We start from the raw sequence: 23,287 nt of genomic DNA on the forward strand, positions 1-23,287 counted from the left end.
TGATATTGAGTTTTATTGATGATATTGGAGTAGAGAATGAATGAAATTGTATATTGGAAGTGTTTTTAACAGGTTCCGAAGAACTGTTTTCTCCATTTTTAGCCGGTACTCCGCCGGATTTTCCTTAAAATCTTCGGAACCTCAAATGAAATAATACTTTTGATAAATGGTTAAAATAAATCATATTTCATAAATTAATTTCAAAAGCATGACACAAATTAAGTAAGGTATATTAGAGTGTGCCAGTACACCGTGTGGCATTACTTATTCGGGTATACTGTACACGAGTAAGGGGTGTCACAAGTGCTTTTAATCATTTTTGTTAGTTTTGAATTTAAAGCTTCAACGTGAGTATGTAACCTTCTACTTTATTAAATTTTAATGATTAAGGGCATGAAGTTGTACACATATAAGATTTAAAGAAGGCACATGAAGATGTTTCATTGCATGAATTTTAACTAATAAAAAGGTGATAAGATATCTATATATTTATGTATTATTTGTTTCAGATAAAAGGGATTTCTTGAGCTAGGCACACCTAATAATATTGTGGATTAGCCCCATCAGATATTTATGTCGAGTATTTTGATGAATTAACCTATGTTATGTCATACCTGTTAAGCTCTTTTGTGACTAAGGTACAACTGTTGTTTGTTCTTATAATTCCGTAGCAAAATTTATACTAGTAAATGGACAAATAGCTAATTTGAATGTATTATATTTATTTAATAACATATATAGATAAAAAGAAAGCATTGATGTAATAGTGTGTGTGAAAAAAGTGTTAATAAGGAAAAAGGTTGTCTTTTCTCTTATGTATGTGGTTACTTGTTATTATTTCCCGATAACATCTGTTATTTAAACTAGTGATTTCAGTGTGTGTTTGATATAAATAAATTGGCAAATTGAGTTATTTCTAGAAAAAAAAAAATATTTATCTCTAACTTTTGTTATCATATTAATTTTTATGTAAATATTTGAGAAAAAGTAATATGATATATTTTATTTGCAACTATTTCTGATATATTAATCATGACTGAGTTTAGTTTTGAAGTGTTAACTAATGCTAAAATTTTGCTTAAGTAGTTACAGTGTCATTGAACCAACTATGATGTAGATTATTAAGCAATGAGAAGTTAATTTTAGTAAAATAGATTGTAATTGTAAACTTCTATTTGCATACTATTGTATTGGCCTAATCTCTCCAAAAATCCAAACTTTTTGTGAGTTTTGGCATTAATCCTTCTAATTTTGGATCAATTGACTGGATTTTAAAAATTTTATTAAATTTTATCCAATTTTGAAATTGTAATTAGGGGGAGTATGCCCAATCTGCTATGGCAGTGACATGGTAGTGTAGGTGGCTTTTTTTATTCTTATATTGTGAGACCCACACAGCAAATAAAATAAAATTACAAAAAAAAATCTCCCCCCCCCCTCTCTCTCTCTCTCTCTCTCTCATCTTCGTTTGGCTTCTTTTATGCCATGAGAATTGGAAAGGAAACTAATTTTTTTCAAAAAAGGAAAAAAAGGAAAAATTAGTAATAAATCTTTTAGAGGCAGATAAATAACAATGTTATAACCAATACAAAATCATTAAAAACATGGTTTGCATTCATTAGTAAAATCTCTTTTTGTCTCTACTTTTTCCATGCTCTATTATAGGAGGCTTCACTTGTGTTAATTATTAAGTGCCCTGAAGACATGGAACCGTGAGAGCTGGATAGATGATCAAGACAACATAGAAACCAACTCTTGTTCACACCATTCATTAACATCTCATCATAATATAAGCAACAGGTAACAGCTCCAACCACTGTAATAAGATAATGCATCTTTAAGACCACCAAAACAACATTAATTTTGCATGGCCTTTCTTTTCTTTCATCATCTTCATTATATATATATATATATTCCTTCACCATTTTGGCAAGGTATATAGATGGTGTTTTTTTTTTGTTTTTTAATTCTAATAACTTTAAGTTTTTTTTTCGTGTACTGATCAATGGCATTTGATTACTTGGGTTTAATACTTTAATTTATATTGTATTTAATAATTATTACATATTTATAAGTTTTTGTTTGACTCTTTATAAACTAGATGCAGACGCGAGAGAGAGAGAGAGAGAGAGAGAGAGAGAGAGAGAGATTGATTTTCAATTTTTTCCCATGTATCATGTAGGTCCCATAATATAAGAATAAAAAAAAGCCACATAGACTGTCATGTCACTACCACATTAGATTGGGCACACTCCCTCGAATCTTAATTTCAGATTTGGATAAAATTTAACCAAATTTTCAAAATATGGTGAATTGATCCAACATTAGAAGAATTGGATTAAAATGCCAAAACTCACAAAAGTTTGAATTTTTTGGGCCATTAGGCCTATTGGATAACCTAAGCTTTCAATTAAATTATCTCAAATACTAATATATGAATGAATTAATAAATCTCTAGATTTACTTATAGCTCATGTCCTTAACCTTTGACTGCTATGTAAGAAAAGCACCAACGAAAAGTTAACAATAACTTTGTTTTCTTGAGCTATAGTGGATAGAAAGTTACCGGTCACTAATCTATTAAGTACTATTTGATTTTAGGGCCTAAATGCATGTGTTGTTCAATTACTTTGCCTTATAGATGTACTTGTGTAACATGAAAAATGGCTTTGTTATAAGAAAGTTAAAGACGTATATAAGTATTGTTGAAATTTTGTATCTTAAAGAAATAACTGAAATGAAAATTTCTTTTACTAATTTATATAGTTTATAGATAAATATGTGATAAATAAAAAGAATAGTAATTGGATTTTAATAAGAAGTGGATACTATAAGTAGATGGAAGGTTTATAATTGAGGAAATCTAGTGGCACCACCATTTTTGTAGCATGAATTATGATCAATACGGCACCCGAAATTTGAATTGTGATGAATGTCACAATTGGAATCTAAATTGTGATGAGTATCACACTTGAAGTCTACAATGTGATGATTATCACACCTGAAACCTGAATTGCGATGAATGTCACATCTGTTAAATAAATTGTGACTTATTCACTTATGTTTTCTAAATAAAGCAATTTTGTTACTTCTATTGTCTGAACTAGTAGTTTTGTCACTCTTGATGTGTAATAGTAACTAGTGGAAATATTATGATGGCATGACTTGACTTCTAAGACATATACACTCGCATGCGCGCAGACACACACATGAGTGCGTGTTAAGCTTTTGCAAGTTTATCCCAAAAGAAATTAATTGTGTTAATTAAGTAATGGGTATGGAAGGTGAAATTCTGGAAATTAAGTGTTAGTACCTATGAAATGGTATAGTGATATAAAAACTTTAGTTAACAAAGTATAATAGAAGTAGATATGAGATATATAAGAACACAACATGATAAAGATAATGCTTAGTTATTTGAGGATTCATTTTTGTTGTTAATTTTCTTATCTTGAGTATTAAGAATGATTTTAACTATTTGTAAGCTATTGTTTATGGGAATAGTAATAGAATATGTGTTACGTGAAGTTTGATTGGTTATCAAGAGAAGAAATGTATGCCTATTAGACATTAATTGTCACATCTTACCCTTCCGTAAGGCATAACATAATCCCATAGTATACCTAATGAATTACCAAACTTCATTTACTGATAACCCATTAAATACACTACAAGAGATTTTAAACCTTTTTTTATTTCTTTTTACAGTAGTGAGCACTTTTGACAGATGTTAAAAAAATTTTTTTTAACTGAAGTGAAATCAAATAACAAATCTGAAGTATCAATAATTTTTGTAAAAATTTTGGCAGAGTGCTGTCTATATTTGGAGCAAAACAGTTCTTCAAAAACCTGTAAAAAACACTTTCAATATATTTGTTCAATTCGAAACTCCAATATGGCTCAACTCAAATCAGTGTCTTCAACACAGTTCAAATGCAATTCAATATCATTTTTAGCAATTCCAAAGATAAAGTTCAAAATAACTAAGTATTTCAAAAGTTGAAATAAGAGAATTATAATACAACATTTTTACAGGCCAAAATAATTTACAACTTTAGTTTATAATTGCTCAAGACTAAGTACAATATATACATACAGTTCACATGCATTACAATAATATTTACTATGAAGTGGTATACTTAATATACCCGGCAAAATCCCAAAGCGAAGTCATAAGCAGCCTACTCTACTGCTTTATCTGTCTGTCTACCTGCGACAGCAATGAAAAAGCTATCGCTGAGTAAAATTTACTCAGTGGTGCATAATAACAATTTAAAATGCAGTATATAAAACTTTTATTAACAATTTACAATTCCAATAATTCACAATTTCATGTCACAATTTTCAAAGCTCATATAACACAAATTTGATCAAACAATATAATAACACAACTTAGGTTATGACACAAATTTTCCAAACATGTCATGTTGTACACCACTACAAGGCATACTCACCCCAATAATCGAAATCAATGAGGGAGGTGGCTAGCTAGATAATGAGTATTCATCCATACTCACCTCAGACTGGCAAGTCAAAGAGGGAGAAATATGGTTATACTCACCCCATAAATGGAGGAGGAACATAGTGATATTGCCATGCCAAGTGTGAATTAGAAATAATTTTAAATCATAATATTTAAATATTTCATATAAACCACAAATCATATTTTATCTCAAAATTTCCATTTACAAAGTAGGCAACACAATAATTTCCAAATAAAATTCCCAAAGCCAAAACAATAAAAAATTATTCATAACTCATTTCTCCAAATAAATTTTTTAGTAAAGGCAGTGAATATAAAAAGTATTATGCACAGACCTGATTTGAGTTGCCTCTAAGACTTGACTCAATATTCCTTATGCTTTTCAATATCCTTTTCAACTGAAACACACAACTTAAAGCGTTTCAGTACTCAGTTAAATTATTTCTAATAATAAAATCTAATATCTAAATTTTCTTGGTACTATTCCCTTCAATTCATTTCATTAGTCAACCTATAATGTTGACCATTAATACACACTAGGTGAATTAATTTTAATGTTCCCAATTTGTCAACATTTTATAGTCTCTAAGTGTTGGTATATGTTACCAATTTCATTTTAAAGCTTATTGCATTTTATTGCCATTTTCCAGATTTTATGGCCAATGTTTACTGTCTATTGGATTAAGCTACAGTGTAAATTTAACAGATTTCTCTTCATTAAATTATTTTTCATTGTTTCTTCTTTAATTTTCCTTTTGAATCACTCCATTTGGAGTTGTATAGCTCAAGTTATGGTCAATTAAACATAACTAGGTCAAATCTAAACTTTAGTTTCCTTTTTAGGCATTTTCGGTTTTGAATTTACTAATTTATTTAGACTATTTGTAATCACATTGAGGTCTAGCATTCTTCATAAGTATTGTTGCCCTATGTCTTAGGGACAACTAGAAATTTTGCTTACCATTTTTCAAGTCTTATATAATTCTTTATAGACAAATTGTTAACTTGGACTCAAAGGTCCTATATTTGCATAGTCCTCAATTAGGTCAATGGATTTGACCTTAAATTCTGACCTTATACATTTATAATTTGAGGAAGTTGTCTAAAACAATATTTTAGGTCTTTTTCTTAGCTTTCCATATTGGTATGGCTCATTTAAATTGGACACTTCTGGTGGGAGATATGCTTATTTGAATTTTCTGAATTTTATGGTTAAATGTGCTAATTCCAGATTTAGTGTGCCAATTTAATCAAGTTAATTGACCTAGTTCCCTTGATTTTTGGGTTTTGGTCAAATTACCAATATTGTAAATCTATATCTTATTGAAATTTTGGGACTGATTTCATGTCATTTGGAGTTCTATGGACCAAGTTATGGTCATTTTACTATTGCTGGTCAAGTTGCACTTATATTGCAAAGTTTAGGTCATTTTTAAGTCAAAGTCAATTCAGCCAGTTTTTGTAATCCAAATTTGGCTATCATTTTGACTTGGTAATTGGCATTTCTGAGCATGGTGGTCTTCATCAAAGTTGTAGCCCTATGTCTAAGCTTTCCAGCGGTATAAATTTCAGGTCATTTGGACCTGTTTTGAGTGAGTTATAGCCAATTGAATAGCTACTGTTCATATGGTTAAATTCTGGGTTACCAAGTTTGCATTTCTGGATTAGGTCAGTTTTAGTGTCACTTTTCGGACAGAATTTTGGTATGCTTCCAACATGAAAGTTGGCACATTTTGTGCCTAGTTTCACCTCCAATTAGCCTCATACTAATTGGAGTCACACATTTAGGGTTATAGGCTCATTTGCATACTGTTCTTAAATACATTGCTTAAACATCTATCAATTGCACATTTATCTTGTTATAAGTCCACTTCTCTACCCAATTCTGATTTGGTACATTACCACATTCATCAATCACTTTACATTATAGTCACTTTGGGCAAAATATAACCAATTGACAATGCACCAATTACACTTCTAATTCACAATATCCAATTCTAAACAATATATACACAAAATACTCCTAACCATTACATATAACTTCCATCATCAATTATACATACTGCCCCTAGATCATCACCACTAGAATTCATCAATAAGTTTCATGATATCTTACATAAATTCATGAGTTTAAAGGCCACCCAAAAATGGCAGTTTACCAGGGTATTGAATTTCCCTTTCAAACCCTTAATTTCAATTGCTCAATTCACACATACACATAAAATACATTGGCTAAAATATCTTATGACCTTAATCAACATGATTTCCCATCAATTACATGTAAAAACAAGCTAAACACTTTGAAGTTCTATGGCTGTCGAAAATGGAACACCTCCCTAACTCATCAATTCTTCCAATCTCTTCCATCAATCAACTCACCACAACACTAACACAAACTTTAACAAAGAAAGAATGAAGAAATGGATACTTACCTCTTAAGAACTTCCTCAAAACTCCACCAAAACTCTTTTTTCTTATTCCCAAAATGTTGCCCAAGTTGTGTAGAACAACTTTAGTGAAGGAAGATTGAAAAATGGTGGCTTAAACCATGAGAGAGAGAGCTTGGGTATGGGACGACAATGGAGTTCTTTAAGAGAGTAATTCGGCTTGTTAATGGCTAGAGGTTGAAGATGAGTTTTTGCGGTCCCATTTAGCTTAACTAGGTGTCCCAAATCTGCCTTAGTAGAGCACTAAATGAGTTTTAATATTTATTTATTCAAACTTCCTCAATTTACATTTTTATACCTCAATTTTCCATCACTTATATTATGTACCAAATTTTTAATTTTCATGTCATTTTCAAAGTTTAATATCACTTATTTTTAATGGATATTTAGGTCAAAAGGAAACTCGGGATGTCAATTGATCAAAATGCCCTTATTCAGTTTGTATTCCCTGTTTTTCGGTAACACCAATTTTTGTCGGTTTTTCGATTTTTTATTTTTCTTTGTACTAATTAATTAATTTTTCTTTGACATTTTCTAAGTCAATTATACCTTAATAGATGTTTATTTAAGTCTTAAAAATATTTCCCTGGGTTCCCCGCAGTCCAGGGCTAGTCAGCGGTCCTCACCGCAACTTTCCGGTGCGATCACCCAACGCTACGGTTTTTGGCTCATTTAACTTAATCACATTTCATTGCTCTTATTTTTTTTTTTTTTGTTTTTCTTGTATTTTTCTCTATTGTATTTCATTATTTCATGTCTCCTCACTAACATTTAAGTGCAGTTCCAGGCATTCTAGTTGTCCGGACAGACACTGGTCACTGGAACAGTAGAACGCACTACCGAATATAGGGGTATTACATTAATTACAGTTTAGCTGCAATGAAATTTGGGTCATATATGTAAGCATAAGCATGTAGAAAATGCATTTGCATGGGTCTATCTTAAATGTAAAACTATGAGTGTCTATATTGAAGAATTCAATAAAATCAAAATGTACATTGCTTTTAGTTTCAAAATACTTTTTGATTATAATGGTGTGGTTTATGGCAAATCAATGTGACAATAATAATTTTTTTAGATGTTACAGGACATCTGCTTAATTAAATAGTAAATTAGATGAATAGTAACGAATGGAGTAGAGCATTATAAAACATTTCTATACGAGAGCCTAAATTTCTATTCATGTTTCAATAGTTTGACTCTTCCATTTTACAATGTCCATGCCCTCATTTGCCAATGTAAAAAAAGCCTGTGTGTTGGGTGTTATTTAAATTTAAATTAACATGTTAAGAGTAAGAATTTTAGGCTAACAAGAAGTAAAACAAAATATATGCATTGCGAGTTTAGTTCTCACAAAAGGAATGGAGGGGAGGATCAATGGCATAGAGGTTTGGTGTCAAAATACAACCAATTCAAATATTTTTTTAAAAAATTATTATTTTTAATTATGTTGATGTGATCCATCTAACACTAGTAAGTTCACTAATCATGTTCAAGTAATAAAGTAGTTAGAAAAAGTATTATCTCATAACGATAAAAAATGTTATTTTCTATTAACTTAATACTACTCTTATGTTATTTGAGTAAATGATAATTAAGTTTAATAAAATTGATGATAAAAATAAAAGCAAGCAAATAAATTAACTAAAAAAACTTCTTATAAGAAAAAGTGTTAGGGTTAGATTCCACCTTTACTTATGTTTGACAACCAATCCAATGCAGATTTTATATCATGAATTGATAGGATTCAATATGGCCAATTATCATTTTCAGGCAGAATATTCATCTAAATTAATAGTCTCTATTTGGGTAACAATAATCTAAATAGAGAACAAAAATCCCTTGCAGTTCATTTGCCCCATTCGATTATCAATTAAACGAATCACACACTATTTCTAAGGGTCCTTTTTTAGGTAGCTTAGTCCTAATCTCTAAAGATTAACTATGCAATCAATTGAGAAATAAAATCTAACTTCTCTGTTCTAACCTCACTACAATCATCAATTAATCAAATAAACATACAACATTAAAACAAAATATTGCATAACCTCATGAAAATAAAATTAATCCATTTAATTAACAATCATAATAACATAAGTTTAGGATCCAACATTCCCTAACATAAGAGTCCTAATATGATATGTAATATCTTTTCTAAAAATTGACTATGCACTCAATTGAGAAATAGAATCTAGCTTCTCTGTTCGAACCTCACTAGAATCATCAATTAATCAAATAAGTACAGAATATTAAAACCAAATATTACATAACTTAAAAATGAAAATTAATCATTGAATTAAAAATCATAATAACATTAGTTTAGGATCCATCTTTCCCTGACAAAAGATTCCACTCCATCCTAGAGATGGATGAACACAAGAAGAAAGAAAAATACATCATTAAAGCTCAAATAGAAAATAAGAAAATCAAACTCTAGTCTACATGTGTCTTTAAGTTTCAATGTGTAGAAAACCTTCTTCTTGCTCCCTCAAAAGTGGTGGTTAGGTCCTTTTCAACTTCCTTTTATATTTTTATCCTCTGAAATCCTGATATTTTTGCCTCTTTAGACTCTTTTTTGTTGTGCAAGTCTACCATTCTCCAATAGGAATAGAAGTTCTAGCTCCACAAGGATTCTACTTAAAATTCATATTTACACACAGACTTGCCTGTGTATGACACCTAGCTCGACAAAGGAGACTTAGCCTTTTGTAACACCCCAAAATTTTAAATTTTATTATTTTATGAGCATTTTTGGTATTTTAATTTTATTTAAATTTTAGGAATTTTTTTGAGATTTTTCGGATTTTAAAAATCGGGTTCGATTTTTCGAAAATATAAACTTTGATGATTTTTAAAAATTAATTTAAAGACCACGTGGCAAAAACTAAAAATATATTTGGAATCTACGTATTTTTCTGAGTTTTCTGGAATTTTTTCGGAATTTTTGGACCTCGTTTTCGGTCCCGAGGCAGAGTAAAAAATTTAAAATTTTGTGTCCTGAATCGGACCGGCCGAATCGAACCAGACCGGATCGGATTTCTTCCTTCTTCCTCCCGCTCACGTCGACCTCTCTCCCTTCTCTCTCTCTTTTCTCTCTCCTCCCTCCTCCCCTTGCTGCGCCGCTGCCTCCCCTGCCTCCCCACCTCGCTGGCGCCCCACCTTGGCCCTCCTCCACCGCCGGCCACTGCCTGGAACGCCGGAAAACGTCGCCCGAAGTTGAGCGACACGCGCGCGCGGCTGTTGGTCTTCCCGGCCGAAATCCGGCCGATCCGGCCACCAATCGGACCGGGTCTTATGTCTAAAATCATCTACTCGTTAACTAAGTTAACTAGGAAGAATGTTCCATTCATTTGGACAGATGACTGTGAGGAGAGTTTCCAAAAGCTTAAGGAGTGTCTAACCACTGCCCCTGTGTTGACACTACCTATGAGTGGTGAAGGATACACCGTGTACTGTGACGCTTCCAGAGTTGGCCTAGGGTGTGTTTTGATGCAGAATGGAAAAGTAGTGGCTTATGCTTCAAGGCAGCTGAAGAGGCATGAGCAGAACTACCCCACCCATGATTTGGAAATGGCGGCTGTAGTCTTTGCACTGAAAATCTGGAGACACTACCTGTATGGTGAAGTGTGCGAGATATACACCGACCATAAGAGTTTGAAGTACATCTTCCAATAGAGGGACTTAAACTTGAGACAGAGGAGATGGATGGAGCTTTTGAAAGACTATGATTGCACCATCCAGTACCACCCTGAGAAAGCCAATGTAGTGGCAGATGCTTTGAGCAGGAAGTCTTCTGGCAGTTTGGCGCACATTTCAGCAGAAAAGAGACCATTGATTCAGGAGGTACATGAGTTGATGGATCAAGGTTTAATCCTAGATCTTTCAGATGAGGGGGTATTATTGGCTCATTTTTCAGTAAGGCCAGACTTGCGGGACAGAGTTAGAGTTTCCCAGCACAGAGACCAACAATTGATGAAGATCATAGAAAGAGTACAGCAAAGTGAAGGTGGTGAGTTCGGGTTTGCCAATGATGGCGCCCTTATGCAAGGTTCTAGGATATGTCTACCCGATGTGGACAATCTCAGAAATGAAATCATGCATGAGGCACACTATACACTGTACAATGTCCACCCAGGCTCCACCAAGATGTACCATGATGTGAAGAATAGCTATTGGTGGAATGGCATGAAGAGAGACATAGCAGACTTTGTGTCCAAGTGCTTGACTTGTCAGAAGGTGAAGTTTGAATACCAGAGATCGTCAGGGAAGCTGCAAGAGCTCCCTATCCCAAAATGGAAGTGGGAAATGATCACTATGGATTTTGTGACTGGGTTACCTCGTACCACGTGAGGATATGATTCGATATGGGTAATTGTAGACCGTTTAACCAAATCAGCTCACTTCTTGCCTGTGAAGACTACATATTCTGTAGCACAGTACGCCCGACTCTACATTCGAGAAATAGTCAGATTGCATGGAGTTCCGGCTTCCATAATATCTGACAGAGGGCCCCAGTTCACTTCTCGGTTTTGGAGAAAGTTGCAGGAGGCACTTGGCACCTGATTGAACTTGATCTGACCTTCCACCCTCGAGATAGGCGGACGATGCGAAAGGACAATCCAAACACTGGAAGACATGCTTCGCATGAGTGTTTTGGATTTTGGAGGTCAATGGGATGATCAGCTAGCTTTGGTGGAGTTTGCCTACAACAACAGTTACCATTCCAGCATAGGGATGGCACCCTATGAGGCACTATATGGAAGAAAGTGTAGGTCTCCTCTGTGTTGGACAGAAATGGGGGAAGCGAAGGTGCATGATGTAGACCTAGTGCATTACACTTCACAGATGGTTCCCTTAATCAGGGAACGATTGAAAACAGCTTTCAGTAGGCAAAAGAGTTATGCAGACCCCAGACGGAGGGATGTGGAGTTTGCAGTGGGCGACTATGTATTCCTGAAGGTTTCTCCAATGAAGGAGTTATGAGATTTGGGAAGAAGGGCAAGTTGGCACCTCGGTATATCGGACCTTTTGAGGTTACTGATAGAGTTGGAGCAGTTGCCTACCGGTTGGAGCTACCACCCAACCTTTCTCACATTCATCCCGTGTTTCACATCTCCATGCTCAGGAAATACATTCCAGATCCTTCTCATGTACTACAACCAGATGTAATAGAGCTAAAAGAGAACTTGACATTTGAGGAGCAACCTGTAGCCATAGTGGACTACCAAGTGAGACAGCTAAGATCCAAACAGATCCCTATGATTAAGGTTTTGTGGAGGAGTCAGTCGGTGGAAGAGTGCACCTGGGAGTCTGAACGGGACATGCGTAGCAAATACCCTTATCTGTTCAATGTATAATCATGTGCTTTATTCTGCCTTGTATAAAATTCGAGGACGAATTTTCTGTAAGGGGGGAAGAATGTAACACCCCAAAATTTTAAATTTTATTATTTTATGAGTATTTTTGGTATTTTAATTTTATTTAAATTTTAGGAATTTTTTTGAGATTTTTCGGATTTTAAAAATGGGGTTCGATTTTCCGAAAATATAAACTTTGATGATTTTTAAAAATTAATTTAAAGACCACGTAGCAAAACTAAAAATATATTTGGAATCTAAGTATTTTTCTGAGTTTTCTGAAATTTTTTCGGAATTTTTGGACCTCGTTTTCGGTCCCGAGGCAGAGTAAAAAATTCAAAATTTTGTATCCTGAATCAGACCGGCCGAATCGAACCGGACCGGATCGGACCGGTCGAATCAGACCGGCCTTTTCTTTTTCTTCCTTCTTCCTCCCGCGCGTGTCGACCTCTCTCCCTTCTCTCTCTCTTTTCTCTCTCCTCCCTCCTCCCCTTGCCGCGCCGCCGCCTCCCCTGCCTCCCCACCTCGCAGGCGCCCCACCTTGGCCCTCCCCCACGGCCGGCCGCCGCCTGGAACGCCGAAAAACGTTGCCCGAAGTTGAGCGACGTGCGCGCGGCTGTTGGTCTTCCTGGCCAAAATCCGGCCGATCCGGCCACCAATCGGACCGGGTCTTGTGTCTAAAATCATCTACTTGTCGAGAGCTTTCCATAGACACCAAGAACACCGAAATCCATCGAGCGGTTTATCCGATTTTTGCCCGGGAAGTTTTTAGCCCATTTCGACTTTTGGGCTAGATTTCTCGCAAACCATGAACCCCACGAGAAAACCGAGAGTACCAGAGCGCTCCACTCGTCGAGAGCTTCGCGGGGATATAAATTTCAAAATTTTTCGACACCATTTTTCGGTGGGTCCCACGGAACTTCGCAGTGTTTTTCCGATCATTAAATGAGCTTAGAAAATTCTGAAAAATTTATGTACTAACCCCCGTGTTGTGGGCTTCGTGTGGGTATCCTCAATTCGTGGAAATTCGACAGTTGATCGGTGCGTGAATTTCGGCGGTGAACCAGATTCTGGAAAAGTCTCCGAATTGGACCGAGGTTTTGGCTACCCCCCCATTGTCAGACGTCCCGAGCGCGTCCCCGAAGTCAGAATCGACAAAGGTAAACTCGAACATTGTTTTTACGTAATTTTCTAGTGCTTAAATAGGATTAAAAATCCATAAAATATTCGTGGTAGCTTAGAAAATTATGATTCTTTTTGCAATCGCTTAGTAATATTGCTAAGGACCGCGGGGCAAAGTTTTAGAATTTTTAGAGCTTATTTGGGCAGTTTTTGCAAAAATGGTCAATTATAAGGACTAAATTGAAATTTTACATATTGTGATGGATGATTGATTTGATGGGCCCAGGAGGGGCTGTGTGATGGGATTGAGTTGTGGACATATGGATTGTGAATATAGAAGTGTGTTTTGAGCCCTTTTGCAGGTTGGGTAGGTCCTAGGTATAAGGGAGACTCTGCCGGATTTTCGGCACGACTTAGGACGTATTTGGTCTTTTCTTTGTTTGTATTGAGTCCAATTTATTAAATGATTGTAATAAAATTGTCAGGTGAGCCGGGACAGCCTTCTTCCTCCGCTCAGCCGCCTCAGTGACCACCGTCAAGTCTGTGAGTAAAATATTAATTTTAATTGTAATTTCGATATTATTATATGTTCAAGCATGCCCATGCATCACCTATATGCATATATCTATGTAGATAAATTCTAGGCACGATTTATGTTGCATTCATAACTGTGAAAGTGCCATGGATGTTGTTGTGGTAATTTGGAGCAGTGTGCGTGCGTTGGCGTGCGTGTGATGTGGTGTGGACTATGGATAGGACGGGTAGACACGGTTTGAGATCTTCGCTGGGACCCGGTCCTTCGGGGTAGACACGGCTTGAGTTCTTCGCTGGGACCCCGATTTGGTTATTAAGTGGAAGTCCGAGCTGAGTTCTTCGCTGGCACCAGGTTGGATTTAAGAGAGCTGTATAGGGATCGGCTCCATATATTATGATTGATGTTCAGAGTGCGTGAGTGCTCCAAATTACCTTTTGATGTTATGATGTGAAAATGTTGTTGATGTTGCATTTCACTCTCTGAGTGCATTAGTTTTAGATAGTTATAGAGATTATGGTTAAAATTGATATTTTACTCTCTGAGTCGAACGCTCACTCCTGTTCAATATTTTTCCAGGCCACAGGAGGATATTTTTGAGGTTAACCTGCTTCCTTTCCTCACAGGTTGTTTATCAATATTAGTGTAATTTTATTTACTCCTAGAATTTCTGCATGTGTTAGAAATGTTTATTTGATTTGGGTCTGTAAACTAAATTATTACTTTGGACCTGTAAACTTATATTCTATGCATGTTTGATGGATTAGATGAGGGAGCTGAGCTCCCATTTATTTTTATGTTGATGAGTATGTGGAGGGTGAGCTGAGCTCCCCAATTGAGTATTTACTGTGTTTACAGGTCGGGTGAGTCATAAACTCCCCGTTGGTAAGTCCATTTTATGGCCGGACTCTGTCCGGTTGATTTCTTGATATTGGGCCCAAATGGGCCTTAGAGTTGGATTAATGAATAGTTAGGCTTACTACGAGCCTCGGGGGCTTTAGGCTGGCCTAGATCCTAGTGTCGGTCCGGCCCATAGGTTGGGTCGTGACACCTTTCTTTTTCTCCAGCATATTTTTCTTTATTATCATATTACAAAAAATCAAATCAAAAGACCAAGAATAAATATCCAAAAATAAACAAAAAGAATAACCATAATTATTTACTAAAATAAAAATATTGAAAAAGATTAAATAAAAAAAAAACTAAAAAATGAAATTAAAATACAAAAATAACTGTTAAATATGACAAGTGTAATTATAAATACAAGTGTCAAGTTTTTGTTAAATATTTTGTAGTCCTCTCTCTCTATATAGATAAAATTATTCTAATATTAATAATTAAATTTATAAAAAAATAAATTAAAATGAAATTTTAAATATTTTAAAATTAATAAATTCCCAATATTTTATATTTTTAAATAAAATTATTATTTTTTACTATGTCATGTGTCAATTAGTTATGAATGTAAGTATTAAATTTTAAAAATCATTTTTTAGCCTTTATATATATATATATATATATATATATATATATATATATATATATATATATATATATATATATATACTGATTAAATTAATAAATGATTATGGTTTAAAAATCATAAGATCCAATAATCATAAATTCTTAGTAATTCGGTATCCTATAGATATCAAGGACTCCAAGTTGTAGCTCCGTCAATAAAATAAAGTCCTCCAACTTTTAGCACTAACACAAGTGTTAGTGAAATTATTGTGAATGTGTAATTGCGCTAGGTACATTCTTGTGTTAGGGATGATTTAGAAAAATAATTGAAGAAAAAAATCAATTAGTTTTGGTTAGAATTAGTAAATTTTTATATAATTTGTAAATTTAATTGAATCTGATGATAATAAAAATTTATTGTTTATTTTAATTTGTACAAAATTTAAAATAATTCATCGAATAATTCAAAGTTGAAATTTCAATATGATTGAGTAATTTAACAATTTACATGATTCAATCAGAAATTGACTTATTTAAATCGTTCTGATTAACTTGAATAATCTAATCTAAATCCATCAGACTAAGCACGTTAGTTTTGGTTTGATTCAATTAACTCAAATTTCACTTAATAAATAAATAAATTTTTTTAAAAATTAAAAATTTGAGTTAAAAATTGCCCCTAACTCATAAATCGTCTCAAAATCATTTTTTTTATAGTAATTCCATTGGTAATTCAAATTAACCCACAACTCAAAATATCCAATTCAAATATACCAAAAAAGACGAGACCCAATATAATTTACGACTCAAGATAACTCATACTCGAATGATTAATTAGAACCGAAACTCTTAATTTGACCTATTTACGAGTTTAAATCTAATTGAAGTTCAATTAAAAAAAATAAAAATAAATAAATAAATAAGGAGGTGCAAACCAGGCATCAAGAAGTTGGAAGGTATGACCTTAATTTGTTCTCAAATAAAAAGGTGAGGTGGTGAGGCGGTGGATGCTCTGCTGGTACTAGTGGTGTTTTCAAAAATAATAAAAGATACTATATTTAATAAATTTAAGATTAGAATATGCTAATGACGTTTACCATTAAATTCGTCTAAATTAATTTTTTTATATATCCAATTGGAGTCCTGAATTTGGTTAATTAATTCCTTTTAAATAATATTTGGGATCCCAAAGCATACAAAATATATGTCATTAAGGAGTCCAAATCCTATTCCTACCCATAATTGCCCAATCCTACCACACACTTTCTTTCGACTTGTTGATGCAAAATTAACAACAACCACAAACCACCATTTAATTAAACTAATTAATGAATCATTAACTGGTAATTAGAGAGCATTTCATCAAAGTAAATTATAAAGTCATGCATACGTGATCCATAATTGTAGGAAAATTAATTATGGATATGATTCTAATGGCTATCCAATCTCCACCGTCCATTAGGCAGATCTTCTAATCAACTATTAACCTCTTTATTTTATATAATAATAAATTATATATATGTCTAGAAATTTTTTATATGAAGTTTTCGATGGTCAATATTTCGTAAACTCAAAGCAATTGATAATATACGCCAATAAGATTTGGTGTAGTGTCACTGTATTAATTAATAGTCTGTAAAACTATAAAATTTTGAATGTAAATTATAATTGAAGAAAAATAAATAAAAAATAAAAACGTAATTGATAATATATTAATTTATTTTTAACTAAATATTAAATTAATAATATTAGAATATTTATAAAATTATTTTTTTTTAATTTTAATCAAAGGCTAATTTAGAAAAAGAAAAGTGTGTTGCTGCAATTTTTTGTTAAAATTATAGGTTTTATCATTAAGTCCAAATGATAAGAGTAATACTATTTTTAGATAAAAATTAGAGATAAATAGTTTATTATCTTTAAAAAAATAAATTTTATTTATTTAACTCATATATTTAAAAGAATTTTACAATAACTAAATCGAGATAATATCACAGGATGAATTGAGTTGAATGAAATTAAATTAATAAGTCAAAAAAAGAGTTTCGACCATTGTTAAAAAGTTAAAATTAATCATCTATTCTCATAACCCTTTTAAATTCCTTATAATCTTTAGATGTGGGATTCTTGATACTCCCTCTAAACAAGAGAAGGTATATGAGTGGATTGATACAAGAGTTTTGAAGTGTGAAATGAGTTTACTTGAATTTAAATCAATCATTACTTAAAGGTTAGAACTATCTAGTTAGTTAGTTGATTCTTTATCATTATAAGTCTTATGAATTGCTTATAATCTTTAGATGTGAGATTTTTGACAAGGACAAAAGTTGACACACTGTAAAAATAAATAAACAAATAAATAAAAAGCAAATTAAAGAAATTGATCTCCAGCTTAGGTCTATAATGATGCATCCTAATCCAATACCTTTATACCTACAAAGGGTATAATTATAGAATGACGAAATCGTCATATTAATTAAAAATAATCAATTGTGATCGAGGAAAACAAATTCTGTCAACTTCACATACCTTCTCTTGCCGATTGGATATTGCAGCAAACCACAACATTATTCTGCATGGAAGAATAGTATCTGTCTCTGGCTGCTGGTCTATGTTCTCCATAATAATAATAATAATAATTAGTTTTAATAATCATAACAATAGAAAAGCTAATCAAAGTGAAATTCTGATTCGAACCCATCGTTTTATAATCCATTGAGTCAACTGCGAATCGATCCATCCAGTTAATATACATTTAGTGATGGTGCAAATTTTATATTCTTTCATTATTTCTAATAATTTTTCTTTATAAATTAATATGCATTTCACCTAAATAAATTATATTAAAAAAATTAATTTTTATTAATGAAAAATAATTTTTATATATATTTGAACCTGTTTATATATTTTTACTTTCTAAATTTATTTTTAAAATTTAGATTGTTAATTGATTAAGACAACCAATGCAGTCGGTTGACTCAGTATACAAAAGGAGAATTTCTCCTTTCCTTTTTTCTTTTAATTTTTATATATATACATATATGTTTATAGGAGACGCAAATATCTATTTCTATTTGCTAAGATTTTTTTTTTTTTGTAAAATAGAATTGTTTTTTTTTTAAAAAAAAAAAAAGAATATAGAGAGGAAGAACATTAGATTGCATTATAAATTCTTTATCTACATATGACTTTGTGTTCATTTGCTACACGTGTAAACATACTTTAAATTATTTAAATATAAAAAAAATAAAATAATAATTCATGCCAATCTTGAAATATTTTTAATGATAAGCTTTTTAATTAGTCCACTATATATAAAATTTATAATTATCAGGTTATATTAATTAATTAAAATGAGAAAAAAATAAAAATGAAATTAAAATGAGAAAAAAATAAAAATGAAATTAAAATGCGGGGAAACGTTTGGAAAGACTATCCAAAGCAGCATATTAATTAATTAATTAATTGTAATTAAAAATGAAAATATGGATACAAATTCTCTATTATAAAGTCATTATTGTTTTTACCTCAATTTAATATGATGAATGAATTCTAGGGTTCCCCAACATCAGTCCAAGCGTTGAAAAGTTATTTATTACATGCATGGTCAACGCCAACTTGAAATTAAAAAAAGATCTTATACAAATAAAAATCTAATTTGATTATTACTCGACCTTCATCGGCTCACACTCTAATTATATATGCATGCAATAGTAATTAAATATATCAACTAAGCTTAAATAATAGCTTTGTCATAAACAATTAAGTAGTGATATACTTTTGTTTTCAAAAGCTTTTCCTTTCAATATCAGTTTGGAGGAGTTGATGAATTTACAAGACAACAATTATAACATTCATCTCATTAGATTTTTTTTTTCTTAAGTTGAAAATACTAGGAATGAAAAGGAAGTTTTATTTTGGATTGAAAAGGAAATTTTCCTATCAATTTTTCTCAATGTTCCTAACAAACCTTTTTAAAGGTACCGACTAAACAATTAATTATCGATACCGGACTATATCATATAATAGTTGATAAATAATATCAAAATTTTAAAGTTATTTAATAACATTATAGTTCGTCGGTAAATTTTTTATTAATTTTTATAATAATAGTTAAATTTTAATATTTACGTATCATTTAATTTTTTTTAATTTTTTATTAATAAAAGAATTTATTGGTAAAGTAATAAATATGATAGTTAGTGTTTACATGCGAATTTGGTGCTATAATAATAAAATTATTATAGAACAGAGCCTTAATTTTTAAAAATTTATATATATTGAAATTGAAATCATCAACATCGTTCCCTTTTGGAATGAGTACACGTATTGGCAGCTTCTCCAATTTACGTATAAACGACATGCCTTGATAGGAAGGGTGTCGTTATACAAAATGGGAGAGAGAGAGAGAGAAGACAAGCCATTCCCTATAAGGCCCCAAAACCTAGACGTGACGCCTTGTGTTGGTTCCACTTCCACATCCATTATTGTTATTCGTTTCTAATTATTATTATTATGATGATGATGGGTGGATTTATTATTGTTTTAGCTTGCTAGGTGGGGTTGTTTGTGTGATCATGGGTTTTTGCCTCCCATATTCAATTTAAAAAAAAAAAATCCACATGGAAACCAAAATGAGGTCCCATCCTATCATATTCTGCTTATTATTTATTTTTAATTTAAATTTAAATTTAAATTTAAAATCTCATAATTTTAAAAGTTAAAATAATATTACTAAATTAAAATTTATTAGTCTATTTTATTTTTTTAATAAGGGTTAATTTATTTATAAATTTAATAACTATAAATAATTAAATTTAAAATCTGAAAATTTAGTTAATTAAATCTAAATTTTGACAAAATATATTAGTATAATTTAAATTATAATTCATGCATCAAAAATAAGTGAAGGATTTAAAGTTGATTTTTAGTTAAATTACTATTTAACCTTTGAAATTTTATAAAAATAATAAGTAAATTTTTATATTTTTTAAAACATTTTTGAAAATTAATTTTTAAAATATTTAAAAAAATATTTTTATTATTGAAATTATTGAATATTTGTTTGATTTATTAATTTTTATTTTAATTTTAATTTTAATTTTAGAATGAGATTGAAAGAAATAAAAATAAATTGATGATAATTTTTTATTTTAATTTTTAATTGAATTTTTTTTCTATTATTATGATTTTTGAGAGAGAGATTTGATAGATGAGCAACAGAGACAACGCAGGGAGATACAGTGCATAAAAGAGAATTAATTTGTAGCTTTTCACAAATTTTAAGAGATTGTAAAAATAATAAATATTTTTTTAATTTTTTTTAAGTAAAATATTTTTGTAATTCTTTTGAAATATATGTTTTACACAGAGTCGAATTTAGATTAAATTGATCTATTTTTTACCAATTTTTATATGTAATTTGTCTAATTTTTATGTTTGTATTTAAAATTTTTATAGTATTAAAAATAAATTAGATTAAAATTTATTAGTGTTCTATAAATTTTTTTTAATTAATTGAATTGCGATCACTCCACTAAACCAAACCTTGTTATGTTACTGTATTCACCCAGTTTTCTGATAAGGGAGAGAAACTAGAAACCAATGAAAGGGTCTTTTCATGGTGGTGTATGAGGGACCCATTGGACACGGTTCCAATGGCCTTTTGCACTCCAACACCCTACAAATACCCACATTCCCCTCACTCCTTTTATTGCCATGAGCACAACCCTCAGCTCATAACACAAACATACAATTTTCTCCTTCTTCTTCTTTGGGGACACTATCAAACACCTTTCTCTGATCTCTCCACCTGCAACTCGCACCCAGTAGTGGTCTCTTAGCAGGCCTCTGTTGGATGCTGTGTTGCTAATTTCCTTGATTTTCTTTGAGGTAATTCAACTTCAGTCTCCATCACCACTACCTACTTGTGTGTTTATGACTTAGTATGAATAGTTCAGTAGCTTAATTGGGTGTTATTTTTTAACAGGTCAAGAAGATTTCTTGCTAGATCTTTCATCGATCAGCTCTTGGGATGTCATCTCTTGGCAAGAGCTTTCGCTTATCTTCATCTCTCAATGAAGAGTTCATGGTTACCAAGAAACAGGGCATAGTGTCCATTCTTGGTTCTGACTGCGAAAGAAGCAAATCTGCAGCTTCTTTAAGGAGAACTCTTTCAGCTGATATGTCCTCCAAGAAATGGCTATCTCAACATGGGTTCTCTCCACTCAAGAAAATTGCCTCTTCTGAAGAATTCCTAGTTTCCATTGCAGACTCTTCATCTTCATCATCGGAAGCGGAAGAAGAGTATGACAATGGAAGGCAGAAAGTGACCGAGCCTCGAGGACAATTCGAGATTTGGAGTTCAATTCAACAAGACAAGAAGAACAAGGAAGAGCTCGAAAAGCCTGGTCAGTTTGACATATGGAGCTCAATCTTATCGCAGAAAGCACAAGAGGACAACAAAAATCTTCCACCTCCTTATATTCACCCTCTCGTTAAAAGATCAGCAAGTTCTTTGAGCGAGAAGAGCCTTGAAATTTGTACTGAAAGTCTCGGATCGGAGACTGGCTCTGATGGGTTCTCTTCATACCCTCCTTCGGAGACTGGTGACGCAGAGGAGGAGAAAGAAGAAGAACAAGAAGAGAATAGGCTGGCCCAAAAATATGAGGATATGGATGATTGGCGCGTATCCAAGTACAATCTTGCAGCAGCTAGCAAGAAATTGCCACAAAGATCATTCCCTCCGCCACTTCCGTCACTATCTAAGCGTGATGGAGCGTCCCTGCACATGAGGCCTCGGCGTGATAATGGCCGCTTAGTTCTTGAAGCTGTCTCTGTTCCTTCACAGAACAACTTCAGAGCTGAACGCCAGGACGATCGCCTTGTCCTCACTTTTATCAATAGTCCTAATGAAGAAGAAGGACCAAAGAGTGAAGAAGAAAAAGATATGGAACTGTTTGAAGTAGAAATTGAGAATTCTGAAGAGCATGAAGAAGATGAAGAGGAGGAGGGAACTGAAACAGAAACAGAGGAAGAGGAGTTGGAAGAAGTGAATGAGAGAGGAGGAGTAGGTAGCGGTGCTGGTAGTGGACAAGTGAGGTTTGTGATGGAGCAAGCACCAAAATTGTCAGGTGGGGTGATAAATGTGCATAGGTTAGCACTTATGATGAATAAGCCCATGGCGTTAGTTAATAGGAACCCAACATGGCCTAACAAGTTCGATGAAATGGTGAAATTTGAAGAGGGTGTTGAGGAGGCAGTGAACCCAATTACCCCAGTGACACAGTCACTCCCACCGCGGCCGCCAGTGTCTCGGATGATCCCCATGCCGACAGGGTCAGCGGCTGCCGTGACAGCAAAAGCAGCAGCATCGCTTAATGCTTATGAGTACTATTGGAAGCCCAAGCCCATGACAGCCATCACCACAACAGCAGCAGCAGCATCACTTTGTCCCATGACTCAAAAATCACAATCAACAAGGAGCAACGACAACAATAACAAATTCATCCTCTCAAAGAATTTAATATCAAATGAGAAGCAAGAATTGCTAGTATTGAGAGGGAACAAAGGGGAATACTTAGTTCCTTTGTCAAAGAGTTGCAAGGAGGCAAGGAGGTCTCTTTTGTTTGGGGAGCCCTATTGCATTGCCACGTCTTGATCCACAAAATTAAAAAAAAAAAAAAATTATTTTGATATATAAAAGTAAACCAAACCCATCATTGTTACTTTGCTATTCTATGCTCCTTTTGTCTCCCTATTTTCCACTTCCAGTCCTTGGGGTGGATTTGTGTAGTCAAATAAAAACAAAAGGGAGAAATAGAGAACATATGCTTTGATTTAGAAGATCAAAGATGACTTAACAGTGTTATATATTTCTATA

General features: G+C 32.7%; 1 protein-coding gene across 1 annotated transcript; it reads left to right on the forward strand.

The window, feature by feature from the left end:
• The first annotated feature begins 21,108 nt into the window (after positions 1-21,108).
• On the forward strand, positions 21,109-23,287 carry LOC110660359 (protein FAF-like, chloroplastic). The gene is made up of 2 exons (XM_021818651.2): positions 21,109-21,297; positions 21,395-23,287. Exon 2 carries the CDS (start codon positions 21,440-21,442, stop codon positions 23,063-23,065), a length of 1,626 nt encoding a protein of 541 aa, XP_021674343.2. The 5' UTR covers positions 21,109-21,297; positions 21,395-21,439; the 3' UTR covers positions 23,066-23,287.

Source organism: Hevea brasiliensis, chromosome 1 (assembly GCF_030052815.1).
Source record: "Hevea brasiliensis isolate MT/VB/25A 57/8 chromosome 1, ASM3005281v1, whole genome shotgun sequence".
NCBI classification, from domain to species: domain Eukaryota; kingdom Viridiplantae; phylum Streptophyta; class Magnoliopsida; order Malpighiales; family Euphorbiaceae; genus Hevea; species Hevea brasiliensis.